This window comes from Erpetoichthys calabaricus, chromosome 18, assembly GCF_900747795.2.
Source record: "Erpetoichthys calabaricus chromosome 18, fErpCal1.3, whole genome shotgun sequence".
NCBI lineage: Eukaryota > Metazoa > Chordata > Cladistia > Polypteriformes > Polypteridae > Erpetoichthys > Erpetoichthys calabaricus.
Genome location: NC_041411.2, coordinates 64,363,028 through 64,384,633, shown reverse-complemented (window position 1 = coordinate 64,384,633; position 21,606 = coordinate 64,363,028). Strand labels below are relative to the sequence as shown.

At 42.8% G+C, this 21,606-nt stretch overlaps 1 protein-coding gene across 2 annotated transcripts in view; it reads left to right on the top strand.

The window, feature by feature from the left end:
- Window positions 1-21,606, top strand: part of lhfpl4a (LHFPL tetraspan subfamily member 4a) — a 476,207-nt gene that overhangs the window by 413,904 nt on the left and 40,697 nt on the right. The window contains exon 3 of one of the 2 annotated variants that reach the window (XM_051921531.1): window positions 9,642-9,658. The exons of the other annotated variant lie outside the window; for it this stretch is intronic. Coding sequence (XP_051777491.1) covers window positions 9,642-9,658 — 17 coding nt within the window. The remainder of the gene's footprint in view (window positions 1-9,641; window positions 9,659-21,606) is intronic. 2 annotated transcript variants of the gene reach the window in all.

The following is a 21,606-nucleotide window of genomic DNA, read 5'->3' as shown; positions in this document are numbered from 1 at the left end:
TCTCACAAACCTGCTTCCCAAATGTCAACTGGGACGCTTGAAGTGGGTGCAATTATTGAGGGGCAATGGAGGATGGCTAGATGGCTTGTATTAATGTACACAATTGGAGATGAGTAGAAAACAGCATACTTATTTAGTTTTTTGGTACAGTGGCCACTGTTGCTGCCTGGTTGCTATCTTACAGCACCACTGCCTCTGTCCAAGTGGGAGAGTGATCAGTGTAGCATGTAGATGATGGCATCCTCCGCTCCCACCTTCTCCTGGTATGCGAACTGCAGAGGGTCAAGGGTGTGACGGACCTGTGGCCTCAGGTGGTGAAGCAGCAGCCACTCCATGGTCTTCATCACATGCGACGTCAGAGCGACAGGCCAGAAATCATTCAGCTCACTAGGATGTGATACCTTTGGGACTGGGGTTTTGCAAGATGTTTTCCAAAGCCTTGGGACTCTCCCCTGTTCCAGGCTCAGGTTGAAGATGCGCTGTAGAGGACTCCCCAGCTCCAATGCTGCATTGAAGGCCAGGGTTCAGCAGTCATGGCGATACTCCATCTGGACCCGCTGCTTTGCTGGCATAAAGTCTCCTCAGCTCTCTGCTTACCTGGGCTGCTGTAATTGTGGGTGGGATGTCTCTCCTATGCTGGTATCAGCAGAAGGATGGGTGGAGGGTGCAGTACTCTGAGGTGAGAGTGGGTTAGGGTGGTCAAACCTGTTAAAAAAGTTGGTCATCTCTCCACATCTCTCTCGATGGTGGCACCTCGCTTCGAGCTGCAGCCAGTGATGATCTTCATCCCATCCCACACTTCCTTCATGCTGTTATTCTGCAACTTCTGCTCCAGCTTTCTTCTGTACTGCTCCTTCTCCGCCCTGAGCTGGACTCGGAGTTCCTTCTGCACGCGCTTGAGCTCATGCTGATCACCGCCTTTAAAAGCCCTTTACTTCTGGTTTAAAAGGCCCATGATGTCACTTGTAATCCATGGCTTGTTGTTAGCATAGCAGCATACTGTTCTTACTGGAACTACAATGTCCATACAGAAGTTGATGTAGTCAGTAGTGCAGTCAACAACCTCCTCAATGTTCTCACTATGTGATCCCTGCAGGATATCCCAGTCTGTAGTTCCAAAGCAGTCCCTCAGAGCCTGCTCTGCCTCAGGGGACCACTTCCTGAATGATCGTGTGGTTGTAGGTAGGACCCTCACTCTTGGTTTGTAGTGAGGCTGAAGCAGAACCAGGTTATGATCTGCTTTCCCAAGCGCAGGCAGCGGGGTGGCGCTGTATGCGTCTTTAACGTTTGCATACAATAAGTCAATAGTCTTATTTCCCCTTACTTATTATTATTATTATTATTATTATTATTACTTATTATACCTTACCTGCCCTGCCACCTAGTTTGGTATCATCTGCAAACTTAACCTGTTTCTTATTTACAATCTTATCAAGATCATTTATACGATTAAACTTTCACCACTGATCCCTGATGGACACTACTTCTAACGTCACCTAATTCTGAAAAGTTCCTTGCACCATATCCTTTTGCTCTTGGTGCTTAAGCTAATCTTGTACCCACCTAAAAACTGTGCCCTGAATTTCCACTTCTTTTACTTTGATTTGAAGCTCCCTGAAAGTCAAAATTAAATAATACCATAAGCTCCTTGTAGCAGTCGCAACCCCTACGATTCACCATGTTTATAGCAATGTCTTAATTCCGGATTGCACGTGAACCCCAAACTGCCTTCAGACCCGTTATTTATACAAAAATAACCCAAGGAAACAGTGCAGAGAATCAAAATGTAATTAATGACCAATATACAAATCACACAAATTCCCCAGACATGTGCTGATTCCAAAACCGCCCACCCCCTTTCCATCACATACAGTATACTAATAACATAAAAATCATGATCCCAAAATATCACACAATATCCACACAGTTTTTTCTCTCTTTATATGCTCAAATATCCCACAATGTTTCTGATTCTTCAGACATGCTATCCCAAAATAAAAGACTGTTATTTGCTCACTCAGATCTCGACCTTTTCAACTGTCCAGTCAAATTCATTCAATATATTGGGATTTCTTTGAGGTGGCCACCACCAAATTGTATAGGACTTCGGCGCTCCACATGAAACAATCTCCTTCCTGGCTTTGGACAGCTTACGTCTGTCCCCTCCACCAGAAAGCTTGGGCTCTGTTTTTCTTCTTCTCTTCCTGCCTTTTCACAATTTTTTAACAGTATATCCACGTCTGTTTCCATGGCACCCTCCCGGCAACAGACCCATACCTCACAAAGGTCCTCCCTATTGACGTATATCCAATCCGCCCATCTTAAGCCTTACACTTTATTCTATATGTGGTCAGATGGAGACAGCGTTCACATTGGTTATAATGTAATAGAGGTACAAAAGATAAACCAGCAAATAAATGTATGTGGCAGTGCTACAACCTCTCTGATTATTTTGTGGCTTCTTCCCAGAATTCCAGTGTATCAGTGAAACACACACTGTCCTGCCTAAATCCATTAAGATTGCTCACTAATATGCAGTACATGTTCTTGACATGTGAAGCCCAATCTTTTTCTTAACAACTGCTTCCATTAATTTACCCATGATCCATGTTAATCTTACTAACATGCACCTTTTTTAATAATGGTGTAATATGTGCTAACTTCCCAGACCTTGGGAATTTACCCAGTGCACAGTGATCTCTATTATGTGGATTAGGTAAGCATTTTATCCTGATAAATATTATCATTTTATGCTTGATTTAAATTTACATTTATTTGCTTGGCAGACGCTTTTATCGATAGTGACTTGTACATGCGGCACGGTGGCGCAGTGGGTACTTTTGTTGTTCCTGTACAATAGCAATATCATTGAATCATAATCATTATTATTAAGAGTTTCAATACAAGGGTACTAAACTGACTATCACAAGTGATGAGCTTCCACTCCCATGATTACAAAAACTTAACAAAGCCATTATCGATTAGACAGAAATTCAGCAAACTGCCGAGTCTTCAATCACTTCTTAAACACATTAAAAGAGTAGGAATTTTAAATGGTGGTTTGATGTTACTTTCACTAGTTAGGAACTAGACATGAAAATGATTGACATCTGATACCATGCAGAGATGGCATAGCCAGATGTTGTTCATCTCTTTTTTGTTTTATTTTTTTTTTTTTTTTTTTAATCAATCAACAAATATAAGAAATCAACAATCAGGGGAATCTCTAGGATTTGCAGGTATCAGGGTCTTTATCCTGACTATGAGCTTTACACATGGTCTTACACAAACGTAAAATTAAAGAATAGGTTTGGGGGGACCTCCTTGGGGTTTTGCATGCACTACTACATGCATATATCCAAACGGTAGGGTGGTCTCACTTGGGATTTCTCATATGTTCATGTACTAACATTAAAATTGATCAGGGGCTACATCATCTATACTAATAAAAGGCAAAGCCCTCACTCACTGACTCACTCATCACTAATTCTCCAACTTCCCGTGTAGGTAGAAGGCTGAAATTTGGCAGGCTCATTCCTTACAGCTTACTTACAAAAGTTAAGCAGGTTTCATTTCAAAATTCTCCACGTAACGGTCATAACTGAATCCTACTTACGTTCATATAGACGTCCATAGCCTGCAGCTCGGTCGCCGTGTGAAGCGGGGTTGCGTCCTGCATCCCCCGGCCTCCCACGTAGTTGGCTGCCTGTCTATATTGCGTCCCCCATCCCCACGCCTCCCACGTAGTTGGCTGCCTGCTTATTTTACACGTTTGGAGAACCGCCAATGCCTCTTAAACATCTTAGATTCACAGGTGATGATTTGAGTAGTGGACACTTTGATGTTTATGAATGTTTCAACTCTCAAAAGCTGGATGCGAAGTTATCGATGAAACCGGTTGTATGCTTACAACGCTTGACAGATGCCGAATGTCACTTCAACACAACAAGACCTGCAAATACTAACGTAATTGAAACAAACCATGAAACTCAAACCGATTATGACAGCAGCAATCCAAGCTGTGAAAAAACAGTAAAAAGGAGGCATGTCAGACGTCGTGGTACATTTTCTGATGCAGCTACACAGAAACAACTTTGTGTCGCTGCCGCCAAATACTCGCAGAAAAATCCACAAGTTAATAGACACGCTGTTGCTAAATACTCGCAGGCAAATCCACAAGTTCATAGAGACGCTGCCGCTAAATATTCGCACGCAAATCCACAAGTTAATAGAGCTTCTGTTTCTAGGTACGATCCCAATAATAAAAAGCGGCTCATACGAAAACAACAGGTTTGGCTTAAAAAAGCCGATTGTGGATTTGCATACAGCCACCGAAACTTTGCAATGGTGGCACGAGACTTCAGGTCACGTGTCTGCAAAAGAACCTAATTGAGGCAACTATTTTTACTGGCAGTGGCTCAGGGGAGAGAGTTTTTATTCCTCGCATCCCCGTTATACCCTCTGATCTCCCATTTCAATTCAAAAGCCTCCAATTTCCAGTAAGGCTCTGCTTCGCAATGACAATTAATAAGTCTCAGGGACAGACCCTACAAAAGGTTGGCATTGATTTGAGGCAAGATTGCTTTTCACATGGCCAACTATACGTTGCATGCTCAAGAAAAAGCTCAGCGCACAGCATGGTCATATTACAACCGGAGGGCCGAACTGACAACGTGGTATACAAACAGATCCTTAACAAAAATTATTGGTATATTTTCCCTCAGTTTAAAAATGTTTACTTTTCTTCTTAATAACAATTTTAAGGTAGTACTTCGCCGCTGTGAAGCGCGGGTATTTTGCTAGTGTATTATAAGGGGCTTGATGAAATAGATTAGGGGCTTAACCTTATGAAATTTCCTGATGCCCCTGCCAACAATTATTGGTAATTTCATCCATCCATCCATCCATCCATTGTCTCCCGCTTATCCGAGGTCGGGTCGCGGGGGCAGCAGCTTGAGCAGAGATGCCCAGACTTCCCTCTCCCCGGCCACTTCTTCTAGCTCTTCCGGGAGAATCCCAAGGCGTTCCCAGGCCAGCCGAGAGACATAGTCCCTCCAGCATGTCCTGGGTCTTCCCCGGGGCCTCCTCCCGGTTGGACGTGCCCAGAACACCTCACCAGGGAGGCGTCCAGGAGGCATCCTGATCAGATGCCCGAGCCACCTCATCTGACTCCTCTCGATGCGGAGGAGCAGCGGCTCTACTCTGAGCCCCTCCCGGATGACTGAGCTTCTCACCCTATCTTTAAGGGAGAGCCCAGACACCCTGTGGAGGAAACTCATTTCAGCTGCTTGTATTCGTGATCTCGTTCTTTCGGTCACTACCCATAGCTCATGACCATAGGTGAGGGTAGGAACATAGATCATTGGTAATTGGTAATTTGAATCGAACAAATTAAACAACGACCTACAGCCAGCCCTCATTTCATCCCCCATAATGCACAGTGTTTCATTTAGTTAGATTGGCCTTGTATCTGATCACATTCATTCCTCCTTCAAACTATTTCATGGTTTGCTTGGTACCACACTGAGACCACCCTTTACCAAAAGGTCGCAGTCCTGTTGTTTTAGTCCACACCTGAGTGTGATTGGTGTGTTCATGTCTGCCTAAACAAACCCAACTTCAAGGAACTTCGCAACAGAGTTTTGAAACAAACTAGGTGTGAAGACACGTTAAAATGGAGTTGGATTTTCATTGAGAGAGCAAAGCCAGGTAGTAGTGATGCCCAGAGAGAAAAAAACAACTTTGTATAAAAAATGACGGGAAGAGCACTGGGGTCTAAGGCCAACAGAGAGTCCCAGGAGATAGAAGATGAGGTGAAAAACGGGATGTCAAATGAGTGCCAAAAACAAAAGATCCAACGGTGGTAGTGGGACATTCCCAAAGCATTTTAAGGAAAATATATGAGTATTTACTGTAAAGAGCCAAGTAAATTAGAAGCCAGTCCAATAATATTTTTATAAAGAATGAAATGAAGATTACGCACAAATGAAAATGATACATGCTGATGATCAGAATGTTTTGAAGAGTGAGACCGTTTTTGAAACAGTATTCCCAGAAAAGTGGAAGACGAGAGAGGACACACTTCCAAATTAAGCGCAATAACAAATGCCTGTAGGCTCCTTTGAATAAGAAAGCAGTTAAAACTGAGAGAGACTTCATGTGGGGAGACAAGGGACAGGAAAAATGAAAAAGAAGGAAGGAGAGAAGAGTTAAGGATATCAAAATTCCATAAGCCATGAGGACTGACTTCAACTGGACATGCAAGATGGTCTCCATTTGATAGTTAATTTGCACTCACCTTTTTGAAAGTGAGCATTCCATTTATTTCATGATATGGTGTGTGAGCCTGGCTGACTTCACACGCTACCGTCTCACCGCTGAAGACTGACATCTCCAAACCTGATCCCACTCACATTTCCAGTTTTGCTCCTTTCTCGCTCCATTTTCTGGGGAATAGCTTCACGTATGCCTGTACTCCCATCCCCCCCCCCCCCCCTCAATCTTCTAACTTCTGACAGGTTGGGGTGGGTTTGATGCCAGCTTTCCACAAATTGCCCACCACTCCCTCATCTTTTGTATGTTCCCTTTGTCTCTCCATTTGTACTCACCATGCTGTCTTTTCCTTGCACGTTGAGAAGACACGACTGAAAGCTCGTTCCTCACATCTTGCAGACTGTCGCTGGCTAATGAGCCGAGGTGCCGCGTCATTATTTGAAACTTATCCCAATATATCGCTGATCAGAAACACCTTACACAGGCTCCTGACGGCTCCTGAAACTAAAAGCGTGATTACACTCAAGTGTAGGAGAAAGCTTCAAGGCTGTTTGACAAAGCTGTGAATGAATTGTCTTTTTCTTTTTTTTTAAATAGAGCACAAAGAAGTGAAGCAAACTGAAGCTGACAGACAGCAATGTGTCCAAAAAAGACAAGGCACTGTCAGAATTTTTATTTAAAAGCCATCCAAGCAAAAAGGAAAAAAAAAATTAAACCCAGCAGAAATGTAGCAAGGAGTGGTCTTTAATCAAATCATGTCTTGTCCTATCAAACCTACAATGAATTTGTGCTGTTAAGGTTGCCCTTTTGCATTGAACTACTTAATATTTAAATGTTCTCAATTGTGAGGGGGTGGAATGAGTCAAGATCAAGTAGGGAATCCATCTTAAACCCAGCTAAGCCAGCTGAACTTCTTAGAAGAGCCTTTAGCCCAAGAAAAACTGGAAATTCCTCAGGTGGAAGGGGGGAACAATTCTCTTCCCCTGCAATTGAAATTTTTATATGAGTACCGCATTATTGAGCTCTACTACAGGGGTTATCTGGCCATTGACGACTTTTTCCCTCATCTGCAGTTAACCATGCTTTCAAAGCGGAGCGTTTTTTGAGTTCTATGCTTGCTTGAAGTTACAAAAGCTTTTATGTTTAAGGTTGTATCTGACTTTTAGTGCAGGTAACCACTGTGTGAGTAGCTATAGTCAAAACAAGGAAACAGGTCAATAGGTATTAATGAAATTAGATAGATAGATAGATAGATAGATAGATAGATAGATAGATAGATAGATAGATAGATAGATAGATAGATAGATAGATAGATAGATAGATAGATAGATAGATAGATAGATAGATAGATAGATAGATAGATAGATAGATAGATAGATAGATAGATACTTTATTAATCCCAAGGGGAAATTCACAAATTTAATTATTAATGTAGAAGCAACCATGGACATACTTCAGGCACATTAACAGAAGGTTGGAATCCTGAGCTGAAAAACAGGGATTAAATTGCAAGGTACAAACACAGATAAGATGAAAGAGGTAACATTACAGCTCATGAACAAGAAGTTAAACTTAAGGCTATGTCAAATTAGGCATCTGTTCCAGTGATTTTCAGCTATAGCCTTCATTTACATAATTTTAATGAGTCTAAGACAGCCGGTGGCACACTCCTGTGAAGCCAGTCGCATAATGTGACGTGCCCAGTGACTCACTCCGACAATTCCACAACTCACCCCAACAGTATCTAACAGGTTTCATTTTGTCTTTAGTCTTAGGGATGGGTTTGTGTGCATGAGAGCTAAAAACTAAAGACTGCTCATCCAGAAGTACAATGCATATAACAGTGCTGAAGGATAAGGAACATGGGTGTTTTGGACAATACAAGCAGATGAGAAGCTCGTCTGTCTGATGTCTGATGTCTTACAGAGCACAGAAGAATGCATAAAAGAAACAAAAGGGCAGAGATTGTGAATGGACTTCTTCACACCTGGTAACCCTTCATACAGCACCGGCTCCATCAGGCAGCAGGCTATTGGTTGACACAAAAATGGGGGAACTTTCCAGCAAAAGAATTTTTCCACAATTTTCAAATTAGAAATGTTATTAAAAGTAACCTAATAAGAAAGTTTTTTTTTTAATCTTCTTCCATATCGTTCTGTCCTCTGCAACTTGTTCTGTTACACCCATCACCTGCATGTCCTCTCTCACCACATCCATAAACCTTCGCTTAGACCTTCCTCTTTTTCTCTTCTCTGACAGCTCTATCCTTAGCATCCTTCTCCCAATATCCCCAGCATCTCTCCTCAGCACATGTCCAAACCAACGCAATCTCGCCTCTCTGACTTTGTCTCCCAACCGTCCAACCTGAGCTGACCCTCTAATGTCCTCATTTCTAATCCTGTCCATCCTCGTCACACCCAATGCAAATCTTAGCATCTTTAACTCTGCCACCTCCAGCTCTGTTTCCTGCTTTCTGGTCAATGCCACCATCTCCAACCCATATAACATAGCTGGTCTCACTACCGTCCTGTAGACCTTCCCTTTCACTCTTGCTGATACCCGTCTGTCACAAATCACTCCTGACACTCTTCTCCACCCATTCCACCCTGCCTGCACTCTCTTTTTCACCTCTCTTCCACAATCCCCATTACTCTGTACTGTTGATCCCAAGTATTTACACTCATCCACCTTCGCTAACTCTACTCCCTGCATCCTCACCATTCCACTGACCTTCCTCTCATTCACACACATGTATACTGTTTTGGTCATACTGACCTTCATTCCTCTCCTCTCTAGAGCATATCTCCACATCTCCAGGATCTCCTCAACCTGCTCCCTACTATCGTTTTTTTTTAATAATTCTATGAATTTTTGGGTCCCCCTAATGTAGTAGAACATTGACATTAAAACCATTCACCTATACTAGTGAAACGTAAGAAGTTCACTCCTATAATGTAAAGGCTGGTGAATGTATTGCTGGACCATGCAGAGCCTACTTTGATGCGGAAATGTCAAGGGGGTCGGAAAAGCCCCTGGCACATTCTGATTTCTAACTAACAATAAGCAACTGTAATTATTCTTACAGACGTTTATAGTGAGCAAAGGTTCTTTGGGTGGTTAAGTGCACTTTAGTAAAGCTTGTATGTTTACAGTGAGATGGCAGAAGTAGGATTTGATCCAAAGTGGACACAATCATAGCAATGAAATGAGAATGTCAAAATAGTTATTTCTGTATTTTTTTTTGGGGGGGGGGGGGGGGGGGAGCTGCAGAACAAAGCCAAGTGCCACTTATCTAAACAATCTAATACAATTCTGTGTGCATGGGTCAGACACTAAAACATTATTTTATTTCTATTCTGCTTTTATAGATTTTGCTGCTACTACGGTAAGTAGATCAAAGAAAAAGAATTACTCATAAAGAGAAACACTAGGGGTCTGTGGTGGTCCTTCTTTGTCGTAGCTGTGTAGTAGTGTCCTGACATTGCACGATGTCTGCTGTCCAGTTGAGTCAGTGGATATGTTTGTGTGTGATTCCCTTGCCTAGTGTGATGTCACGTTCAATATTTACATGTCATCACTACTTGCACTTCAGCTAATTCAGCTAATGCATTAAGTCATGCCAGCCAGTTATTTTCAGCAGTGCTGGATGGCCTTCAGAAAGCTGCGCAGAAGGAGATGGACGAGTGCCACATCGAATTTCTTTCAGTGCATTTTTTGAAAAGGAGAAATAAACACTAAATAGGACAGGATTGTTGAAAAAGAATATTCTGTCTCCATGGTGACAGCTCAATGTTCCAGTTTTTATCATTTCAGAATAATAGAATGAGCTCAGAATTTCCAAAACATTTCAAAGAATGGGACTTTAATTACATTGTAATGACAGTGCAGTACAGCACGTCAATTGAGTATGTTTCAGGACAGGCCCGGCTAACTACAAGGCACTGTGACTACAATGTAAGGACCCTTCCGTATGGCACCTTCTACTGCCAGGTGCATTACAGACCACTCAAAACTGCAAAGTAATAAAACTACAGGTTAAAAAAAAATGACAGTACTGCTGGAAGTTAAATCATTTAGGGAAAAAGTCATGAAACAGACTAAATTAGTAGCCAGAATTATTGTAGTCAAAAACAGGAGAGAATTTCAATGTGGTAAAGACGCTTAAATGTTATAACTGGGATACTCCACACAGACTGTGTCCAGAAGGTTTCTTGTTTTCCTGTTCATTTGCTGCTTTTGTGTTCTCCCTTTGTATTATTCCTCCCTTATATTAATTCACTTAACAAAATCTTGGCTATACATTATGCCTGCATGCCATAATTCTGAGTATATTTTTAGTTTTTAAAGTGCATATAAAAACATTCACTCTCTTGGAAGTTTTCACAATTTATTGTTATAGAACACTGAGTCACAGTGGATGTAGTTTGGGTTTTTTTGACACTGATCTGCAGAAAAAAGATTCTTTAATGTTGAAGCAAAACCAGTAGAAGAGACCAAAAGCCTGACCGTCACTCTGGCTAAGCTCCTGTGTGAAGCTTCCAGTAGAGCCTCCACCACTGCAACACTTCAACAATATGGGTTTTATGGCAGAGTGGACCAACGGAAGCCTCTCCTCAGTAAAAGACACATTGAAGCCCACTTGGAGTTTGTAAAAAGGCACCTAAAGGACTCCCAGACTATGAGAGACAAGATTCTCTGGTCTGCATTATGTCCGGAGGAAACCAGGCACCACTCATCACCTGTGCAATACCATTCCAACAGTTAAGCATGGTAGGGGCAGCATCATGTTTTTCAAGAGAGACTTGCCAGGGATGAGGGAAAAATCAACAGAGTGCAGAGATATCCATAATGATCTGGAGCTGAAGGTTCACCTCCCAACCAGACAAAGCAAAGACAACACAGGAGTGATTTAGAGACAACTCCTTGAGTGGCCCAGCCAGATCCCAGACTTGAACCCAATTGAACATTTCTGGAAAGACCTACCATTAGTTGTCCACTGATGGTTTCCATCCAAACCTGAGAGGATCTTAAGAGAAGAATGGCAGAAAATCCCACAATCCAAAACTTATGGCCTCATACTCAAGAAGACTCCAGGCCATAATCGCTGCCAACGGTCTTTCAGCTGTGAATCCTGTTTTTGCTTTGTTCTGGGTAATTGAGTATTGCTTGATTAGGGAAGAAATGAATTTAAATGATTTTAGCACACGGTGGCAACATAGCAAAATGTATAAAAAGTGAAGGGATCTGAATGCTTTCTGAATCTACTGTATAACAATAAAATGTGAAAACTTCTAGAATGTGAAAACCTTTTTACAGGTACTGCACATATATAAATAATTGCACCAGAATGATTGATCCCTCTGATTGACTGGCACTCCATTCAAGGCTGCTTCTTCTCTTCGGCCTGATTCTGATGGAATAGGCTCTGGATCTGGATGGATAAATACAGTATAGTTATGCATAATAATATGAAGGATTAGCTATGGAGTTCCCTCACAAGTAGAAATACCACCAGGGTGACACATCATAGGAAAATTACTTGGCCACTTAGAAAAAGAGCAATTTATACTGGCACCCATAATTCATCTGTATCCACTATTGTGGGTAAACAGGAACAGACAAGGGTCAGTATAGGCTGTAAACTTTTAAAGAGGTCTTTAAAGGGCAAACTAGAGAAACAGAAAGCACCAGAGACAAGCATTACTTTGACATGGGTTCAGTGGGTCACTAAGGGGTAGCACATGGTCCCAGTCTTGGACAGGTGGAACCAGGCTGGCTTTACAATACGACAGGTAGGACAAATATCACCACTTGGACAAGGCCATTTTATGGCCAAGCAGAGCCTAGTGGTGCAGTGGCTGCAAAGTCAGGCAGAAGAGAATGAGAGGGTAAAAGAAATTTGACTGTGATCAGGACTCTCAGTTAGTGACGTTGTTATCTGCATGGGTCAAGGGCCTTGAAGGTGTGTGCTTTTCAGACCTATACAATAAAGTTATTCAGACACAGTAGTCCCAGTCACTCCCACCCCTCTGCCTCCTGAATGTTACCATTTTCCCTGCATGTATTTCAAAGATATGATTGCATCTTCATGAGATTATAACAGTGATGCCTGATGAACTTCATTATATATGTATGCAGTTATAAAGTCCCAGCACTGTCAATTGTAATTTCAAGAAAGAAAGACAATTTCATTCCCTGTTCAGAAGCTTCAGGTGTATGATATATCAGGAAGCAAAGTGTTTTGTCTGGAGTAGGATTTGCAATGCCACCATGAAACTCATCGACTTAACGCCAATAACTGTAAGTACCTTCTAACAAAAGTGAACTTTAATGAATGTGGCCCAAGTTAAAGCATATGCTTTTACTTGTGTTCTTGGACGACTAATTAAAATTTACCAGTAAAACCAAGAAAATTCCTGCAGCACTCATGAATATTTCTAAATTGAGCCCAGACTTTATTTTCCATATTATAAAGATGGCTGCAAAGGAATTTACTGACATAGCTGAAATTCAAAAAATGAGTCTGGTTAATTCTTACACGTCCCTGAACTTAAATATTCGCCCATTCATTTTAAACCTTAGCCTGAATCACAGATGTATTAAAATGAATAAATAAGCAAGTCCTACAAGGGGCTGGCCTGTTGTCCACGATCGTAGTATAGCACTCCATAAGTGTGTTTTAAATTGAAGGGTCCTTTTGTTAAGTGCATTGCAGGACAGTAAAAGTTCCGCCTTGTTTTGGGAACACCTTGGTCTAGAGCAGGGGTGTCGAACTCCAGTCCTGGAGGACCGCAGTGGCTGCAGGTTTTCATTCTAACCATCTTCTTCATTAGTGACCAGTTTTTGCTGCTAATTAACTTCTTTAGCCTTAGTTTTAATTAACTTGACTCAGACCCCTTAGTTCTTTCTTTTTCCTTAATGAGGAGCCAAACAATAATGAGACACAAAACAAGCTGTCACATCACCAGCTAACCACATTGTCTGAAAATAAAGAAAGGTGAAGGTCTCAGTAAGGCTGATCTCCGAGGTCACCAAAACATCTTGACGGTGTTCTTAGAAAAAACAGAAAAATCAACAGTTTGGGAAATGTCTGCTGTGGCAGAATAAGAGCAGCAACAAGCCATGCCATCCATCCATCCATTGTCTCCCGCTTATCCGAGGTCGGGTCGCGGGGGCAGCAGCTTGAGCAGAGATGCCCAGACTTCCCTCTCCCCGGCCACTTCTTCTAGCTCTTCCGGGACAATCCCAAGGCGTTCCCAGGCCAGCCGAGACACATAGTCCCTCCAGCGTGTCCTGGGTCTTCCCCGGGGCCTCCTCCCGGTTGGACGTGCCCGGAACACCTCACTAGGGTGGCGTCCAGGAGGCATCCTGATCAGATGACCGAGCCACCTCATCTGACTCCTCTCGATGCGGAGGAGCAACGGCTCTACTCTGAGCCCGTCCCGGATGACTGAGCTTCTCACCCTATCTTTAAGGGAGAGCCCAGACACCCTGCGGAGGAAACTCATTTCAGCTGCTTGTATTCGCGATCTCGTTCTTTCGGTCACTACCCATAGCTCATGACCATAGGTGATGGTAGGAACATAGATCGACTGGTAAATTGAGAGCTTCGCCTTGCGGCTCAGCTCCTTTTTCACCACGACAGACCGATGCAGCGCCCGCATTACTGCGGATGCTGCACCGATCCGCCTGTCGATCTCACGGTCCATTCTTCCCTCACTCGTGAACAAGACCCCGAGATACTTGAACTCCTCCACTTGGGGCAGGATCTCGCTACCAACCCTGAGAGGGCACTCCACCCTTTTCCGGCTGAGGACCATGGTCTCGGATTTGGAGGTGCTGATTCCCATCCCAGCCGCTTCACACTCAGCTGCGAACCGATCCAGAGAGAGCTGAAGATCACGGCCTGATGAAGCAAACAGGACAACATCATCTGCAAAAAGCAGTGACCCAATCCTGAGCCCACCAAACTAGACCCCCTCAACGCCCTGGCTGCGCCTAGAAATTCTGTCCATAAAAGTTATGAACAGAATCGGTGACAAAGGGCAGCCCTGGCGGAGTCCAACTCTCACTGGAAACGGGTTCGACTTACTGCCGGCAATGCGGACCAGGCTCTGGCAACGATCGTACAGGGACCGAACAGCCCTTATCAGGGGGGCTGGTACCCCATACTCTCGGAGTACCCCCCACAGGATTCCCCGAGGGACACGGTCGAATGCCTTTTCCAAGTCCACAAAACACATGTAGACTGGTTGGGCAAACTCCCATGCACCCTCCAGGACCCTGCTAAGGGTACAGAGCTGGTCCACAGTTCCGCGACCAGGACGAAAACGACACTGTTCCTCCTGAATCCGAGGCTCGACTATCCGACGGACCCTCCTCTCCAGGACCCCTGAATAGACTTTTCCAGGGAGGCTGAGGAGTGTGATCCCTCTGTAGTTGGAACACACCCTCCGATCCCCCTTCTTAAAGAGGGGGACCACCACCCCGGTCTGCCAATCCAGAGGCACTGTCCCTGATGTCCATGCGATGTTGCAGAGACGTGTCAGCCAAGACAGTCCTACAACATCCAGAGCCTTGAGGAACTCCGGGCGTATCTCATCCACCCCCGGGGCCCTGCCACCAAGGAGTTTTTTGACCACCTCGGTGACCTCAGTCCCAGAGATGGGGGAGCCCACCCCTGAGTCCCCAGGCTCTGCTTCCTCATTGGAAGACATGTTAATGGGATTGAGGAGGTCTTCGAAGTACTCCCCCCACCGACCCACAACGTCCCGAGTCGAGGTCAGCAGCGCACCATCCCCACCATATACAGTGTTGACACTGCAATGCTCACCCACGTGAGCATTGAAGTCTCCCAGCAGAACGAGGGAGTCCCCAGATGGTATGCCATCTAGCACCCCCTCCAGGGACTCCAAAAAGGGTGGGTACTCCGAACTGCTGTTTGGTGCATACGCACAAACAACAGTTAGGACCCGTCCTCCCACCCGAAGGCGAAGGGAGGCTACCCTCTTGTCCACCGGGGTAAACCCCAATGTACTGGCTCCAAGTAGGGGGGCAATAAGTATACCCACACCCGCTCAGCGCCTCTCACCGGGGGCAACTCCAGAATGGTACAGAGTCCAGCCCCTCTCAAGGAGATTGGTTCCAGAGTCCAAGCTGTGCGTCGAGGTGAGTCCGACTATATCTAGCCGGAAACTCTCAACTTCGCGCACTAGCTCAGGCTCCTTCCCCTTCAGAGAGGTGACATTCCACGTCCCAAGAGCCAGCTTCTGTAGCCGAGGATCAGACCGCCAAGGTCCCCGCCTTCGGCCACCACCCAACTCACACTGCACCCGACCTCCTTGGCCCCTCCCATAGGTGGTGAGCCCATGGGAAGGGGGACCCACATTGCCTCTTCAACAAGCCATGGAATTAAGTAATTGGTTTAATTAACAGCAAGAATTGGCTTCTCATTAAGGAAGTGGTTGGAGTGAAAGTGGCAGGAGTTTGAAGCCCCAGTTTAGCTGGTCATCTGTTCGCTCGTTTCACATTTCATTTCTGCTTGGCTGCCATTTAATGAAGAAGTGAATCAATTCACAGGACTGAATCCTTAAAAACAGGGCTATTAAAATGAAAGAAAAACAAGTTAATTAGCAGTGAAAACTGGTCAGTGATTAGGAAAAGGGTTAGAATGAAAACCTGCAGCCACTGCGGTCCTCCAGGCCCAGAGTTCGACACCCGTGGTCTACAGTTTTTATAAAGTGCCTTCCCTGGTGGGTTGGTTATTCAGGGGTCAGTCTCAGAGAATATTGATTAACTAACTAGCTCTAGTGTTAATTAACCTGTAGAGGGGCTACATAGTTATAGTGCTGTCAAATGTTAGTACTACGTGCGCCTTGTTTCCATCATCCCGTTTGCTGTTTATGTGTGTGTCAGTGAATGCCAGGGACGGATGATGGAAGGAGACTGCAGCCCCAAACCTGGAAAACACCTGTTCTCAATCAATTAATTACATCCGTCACAGGACTATTTAAGCAATCAGGAGGGAATAGCCAAAGGAGAAAGGAGAGGAGAAAGAAGGAGACCATTTATTCACAACCACGGATCAACTTACCTGCTGTTTTTTCACATCGCGCTTTTACAATAGTTTGTTTTTCATTCCGCCGGACTGTCTTCCATCCCTCATCTGCAGAGACCCTGGGGTTGGATCGTCATCCACCACACACCGAGGAATCACAGTGAGGTTGCTCCAATTGCTGGGAAAATTAAACAACTCACTTTTCTCTAGTTCAGTCATCCGTATTCAGGACAGTTTTTACAACTGGACTCTAATTCACGATCAGACATTCCGTATATCATTCATTGTTGTTATTCGTTGTGTGTTATGTGTTACAGGGGCAAGGGAGGGTTTGTTGTATTTATATGTGGTGGTGTCTCGTTGTTGCTGTGGTGGAGGGATATTTATATTTATTTCTATTTTGCATTTGTCTTATTTCATTTAATAAAATTGAATCAGTTTAATTTTATATATCTGCTTTTCTGTTGTGCTTATATTTACACCGTCGATTGTGGGGAAAAGTTTAATTTGTTAGAGGTACGGCTTGACAGTTCGATTCAAACTCAGTAAATTATCCAGGCCACAGGTCTTGGAGGTGTAGCTGCCGGCTGGGTAAGGGGTCGGCCGTTACAAACCTGTTTGCATTATCTCAAAATAAGGCCATTCCATTTGGATTCATCTTCTAGCTGGTAGCTTTTTTGGAATACTGCATCGCATGTTTCCAAGCCAGAGAAACGGCATGAGTAAGGTCCACACTTTGAGCCAGTGGCTGACATTATGGGCTCCAATTTCCCACAAACATAAAATCAGTCAAGTGTGTCTGAAAACTAACTGATTTATGAAGCATGTTGAGCAAATAATGTACCTTTTCTCCAGAGAATAAGTCGGCAGAACAAAAAAAAAAAAAAGCAAGGCACAAATCAAAATATCATAGACACTCATCAATCATTATTGCATTTGAAGTATGTATCATAACCTTTAAAACATGGAATGCTTCTCAAAAATCCTGTGTTTAAATATTTTTTAATATGGAGTCTGTCCATTTGTAGTTTGTACATTTTTCAGTTTTCCTTTTAGGTTTGGCAAAGAAAATATCACTGATCAGCTGATGAAAAGTAATTAGACTAAAGAAAAGATGTTTTTGGTTTTAGATAGATTGCCTCCTAAGGATGGTTTCTCACCATCACTCACATAAATCAGTGTCCTGTGCTGTTTAAAAGATAAGTCTATTTTTCAAGTCAAAATTTTTCTTTACAACCATTGCATATATTTATATTACACACTAAATTGTGTTCTAATATGAAGCATTTTATTATTTTGTATTAAACACATTGTCTGTTCTTGCAGTCAACTATGAACAAGGAAACCAATGTCCAAACATGAAAAAAAGGCTTAAATGTACCAAAGACATCGGTTTGTCAAGACAAGAATATTATCGGATATTAATGTACAAATATTGAAAAATGGTGTATCCATTTCACTTTAAAAATTTATTTAAAAAGTGAACAAAATGTGAAATCCAGCCATTTTAAAAGAAAACTGGCTTTTGGACCTCATTTTGCCGAATCCCTCCCTATATATATATATATATATATAATATTAGTGTGTGTGTGTGTCATAATCACGACAAAAAGAGCCACAAATAGGTTTGGGGCAGCCGCCTGTATATTATTCCTGGCTGTAAAATGGATATTTTCAATACACAGATGTGTGACTTGATAGCACAAAGATGGCGGCTTCAAGGTAGAGTGGAGGAAGTGACATTATCAGTAGGGCTGGAACCGGAAGTGACATCATCAGTGGGGTCATAAACGGAAGTGGCGTCATCGGAGCTAGGCAGAATTTCCCGTAACTGGTTTGCAGAGAAGTGAGAGAAAGAGTGAGTGCACTCTGCCACACCCTGGTCTGGCATGGAATTACTCTTATTCAGGCCCTTTAGCTGCCTTGTATGTATGTATGTATGTATGTATACAGATTCACACCGTCGATAGAATTGGAATTTACTTATTTTTTCAGTGGGGATTCCAGAAACACACCCAGCCTTGGCTCGACTCGCACACTCACAGGCAGAGACATGGAACAAACAAATGAAGAACTAATATATTAAATGGAAAATTCAATACAAACAACAACAAACATCCCTTTCCCCTATGGCAATAAAATTTTAACACCGCAATAAACCACGACAATGCCATTATTAGGGATGGGAATCGAAAACTGGTTCTTGTTGAGAACCGGTTCCCACTGTTTCAATTCCTTGGAATTGTTTGTCATTTTTGCAAACGATTCCCCTATCGATTCCAGTCGCCTCGAATGATGTCACCACGTTGCGTAGCGTCATTTACCCAGCAGGAAACATGGCGCCTAAGCGGCACAAACGCTCAAAAGTTTGGTTATACTTTACGAGAAAGGATGACAACAGGGCAACTTGCAATACTTGCAAAGTAGATATTTCATCAAAGGGAGGAAACGCTACGAATATGCAAAAGCATTTGCTCACAAAACACGCGATAACCTTAAATGAATGTCGTGTTTTTGATCCGCTCCGGACTAGTGAATCTCACCCCAGCAGCAGCGGTAACATTTGCATGTCCTCTCCCGTTAATACAGGAGGTAACTAATCAACTAACATTGCATATTATGTTAGCGCGATTTGCCTTATTGCAAAACCTGCTATTACTGTGCATTGCATTTAGATGACCATGACGAGAGAGACAGACAGAGTCTGGCTGGCTCAGATGCTGGCAGTTCTCGCTGCAGTCTACCGGTAGCTTCTCCTTTCACAGAGGCGGGGAAAAGTAAAATTTCCTTCCTGAAAAAGCAGATATGCTTATATTTCTGCAAAAGAATTGTTAATTCTCCATAGCTGATGGTTGCAGAATTGCACTGTGCACAGTTCCATTGGACTTGAGTTGATTGTATTTGTTGCTGGCTGATGTAGTTTTATTTTTGAGTGCTCAGCTCATATATACTTTTAAAAAGGAGAGTGTAAATGTTACTGGACATTCTTGTGTAATTGCCACAGAATAATTTGTTATACTTTGTTATTGCTACAGAAGAATATTTATTTTATTATTATTTTACATTTACAAATTTTTTTATGGGGATCCCGTGGCCCCCCTTAAATGAGCTGTAGGCTGTGGATCTCTTAAGATCTCACTGTTGGGTTTGTAAGGTCATGCTACTCCTAAATTTCTATCTTGTTCAAAGATAAGATATAAAATAAAGTTCTAAGCTAATCAACCTGTGTGTTCTCCTTTTTTAAAAATAAGAATCGATAGGAGAATCGATAAAGAATCGAATTGTTAAACAGAATCGAAAATGGAATCGGAATCATGAAAATCTTATCAATTCCCATCCCTAGCCCTTATACAGTCCAATGCGGCAAAAGTGGATGAAATGGTTTGGTGTAAAAATGACAATCCTGTGAACAGCTTCCATAAAAAATGAATGAAACAGTGCTACCGGTAGACCTGAGCGGCGAGTGGTAAGATTTGAAGGAGCGCTCCTTTTGAAGACGCACGACGACTAATCCACCACTATACACACGACAGGCAGGCACGAGACAGTCCATTCATCCTAACCGGAAATGATCCAGGGCACAAGTGACTTTTTAGTAGACACTTTGGCCAGGTTACACAAAACACAGCTATCTCGTTGTTCTGCCGCCCCCCTTTTCAACTTTCCCACTGGCCTTTCTCTTCCCCAGCAGCCCCTGCTCCCACTTCAGTCATCCAATGAGGACGATCCCCTTTGGGACTGCTGGGAAATGGAGTTCTTGCCGCAATAGCACTCCTACATTATATATAATATAATTTCAACAAATATTTGGAATTGCACTGGACTTCAATAATTGGTGATCAGAAAAGCATTTTCTTTTCCTCTTTTGCCGCAAGTTGTTGTCCCCGGAGAAAACGGCAATACAAATTCCCAGGTCTGCTTTCAGTAGGTCATCCATTCAAGTGTTCACATCTAAATTTTGCACTTCAAGCCACAACTTTAAGGTATCGTAATTACCACAAGGAAGTCGATAGAAACTGTAAAAGCTTTGGTTTTTGTAAGTGCTGAATATGCACATTATCAAATCATTCAAATTACTTATTTAAGTCTAATCTTCACCCACAGCGTTAGCTCTGAGCAGATAAGCAAACAGGAAAAGTATTCTTACCTCAAGAAAAATAGTTCCAAGAATCTGTGATAAAATAATTATTTCTAGTTCTTTTTTTTTTTTTTGTTATCATAGGGATACCTCAAAAATATTGAAGGAATATTTTCTTGGATTGAAAATTTGCTGCTTCAAAGTGGATATATTTGTTAAGTTGTAAGGCTTTTTGATTCACCTATGGACCCATTTACCCTTCAACTCCATTGTAAGCTGCAAGAACAGACAAGATTTTTTCAAATTAATAAAACAACTCTTCACTTTAGAACACAGTTTTACTGTATGTGGCAAATGAATATACAGTTAGGTCCATAAATATTTGGACAGAGACAACTTTTTTCTAATTTTGGTTCTGTACATTACCACAATGAATTTTAAATGAAACAACTCAGATGCAGTTGAAGTGCAGACTTTCAGCTTTAATTCAGTGGGGTGAACAAAACGATTGCATAAAAATGTGAGGCAACTAAAGCATTTTTTGAACACAATCCCTTCATTTCAGGGGCTCAAAAGTAATTGAACAATTGACTCAAAGGCTATTTCATGGGCAGGTGTGGGCAAGTCCGTCGTTATGTCCTTATCAATTAAGCAGATAAAAGGCCTGGAGTTGATTTGAGGTGTGGTGCTTGCATGTGGAAGATTTTGCTGTGAACAGACAACATGCGGTCAAAGGAGCTCTCCATGCAGGTGAAAGAAGCCATCCTTAAGCTGCGAAAACAGAAAAAACTCATCTGAGAAATTGCTACAATATTACGAGTGGCAAAATCTACAGTTTGGTACATCCTGAGAAAGAAAGCAAGCACTGGTGAACTCAGCAACGCAAAAAGACCTGGACGTCCACGGAAGACAACAGTGGTGGATGATGGCAGAATCATTTCCATGGTGAAGAGAAACCCCTTCACAACAGCCAACCAAGTGAACAACACTCTCCAGGGGGTAGGCGTATCGATATCCAAGTCTACCATAAAGAGAAGACTGCATAAAAGTAAATACAGAGGGTGCACTTCAAGGTGCAAGCCACTCATAAACCTCAAGAATAGAAAGGCTAGATTGGACTTTGCTAAAAAACATCTAAAAAAGCCAGCACAGTTCTGGAAAAACATTCTTTGGACAGATGAAACCAAGATCAACCTCT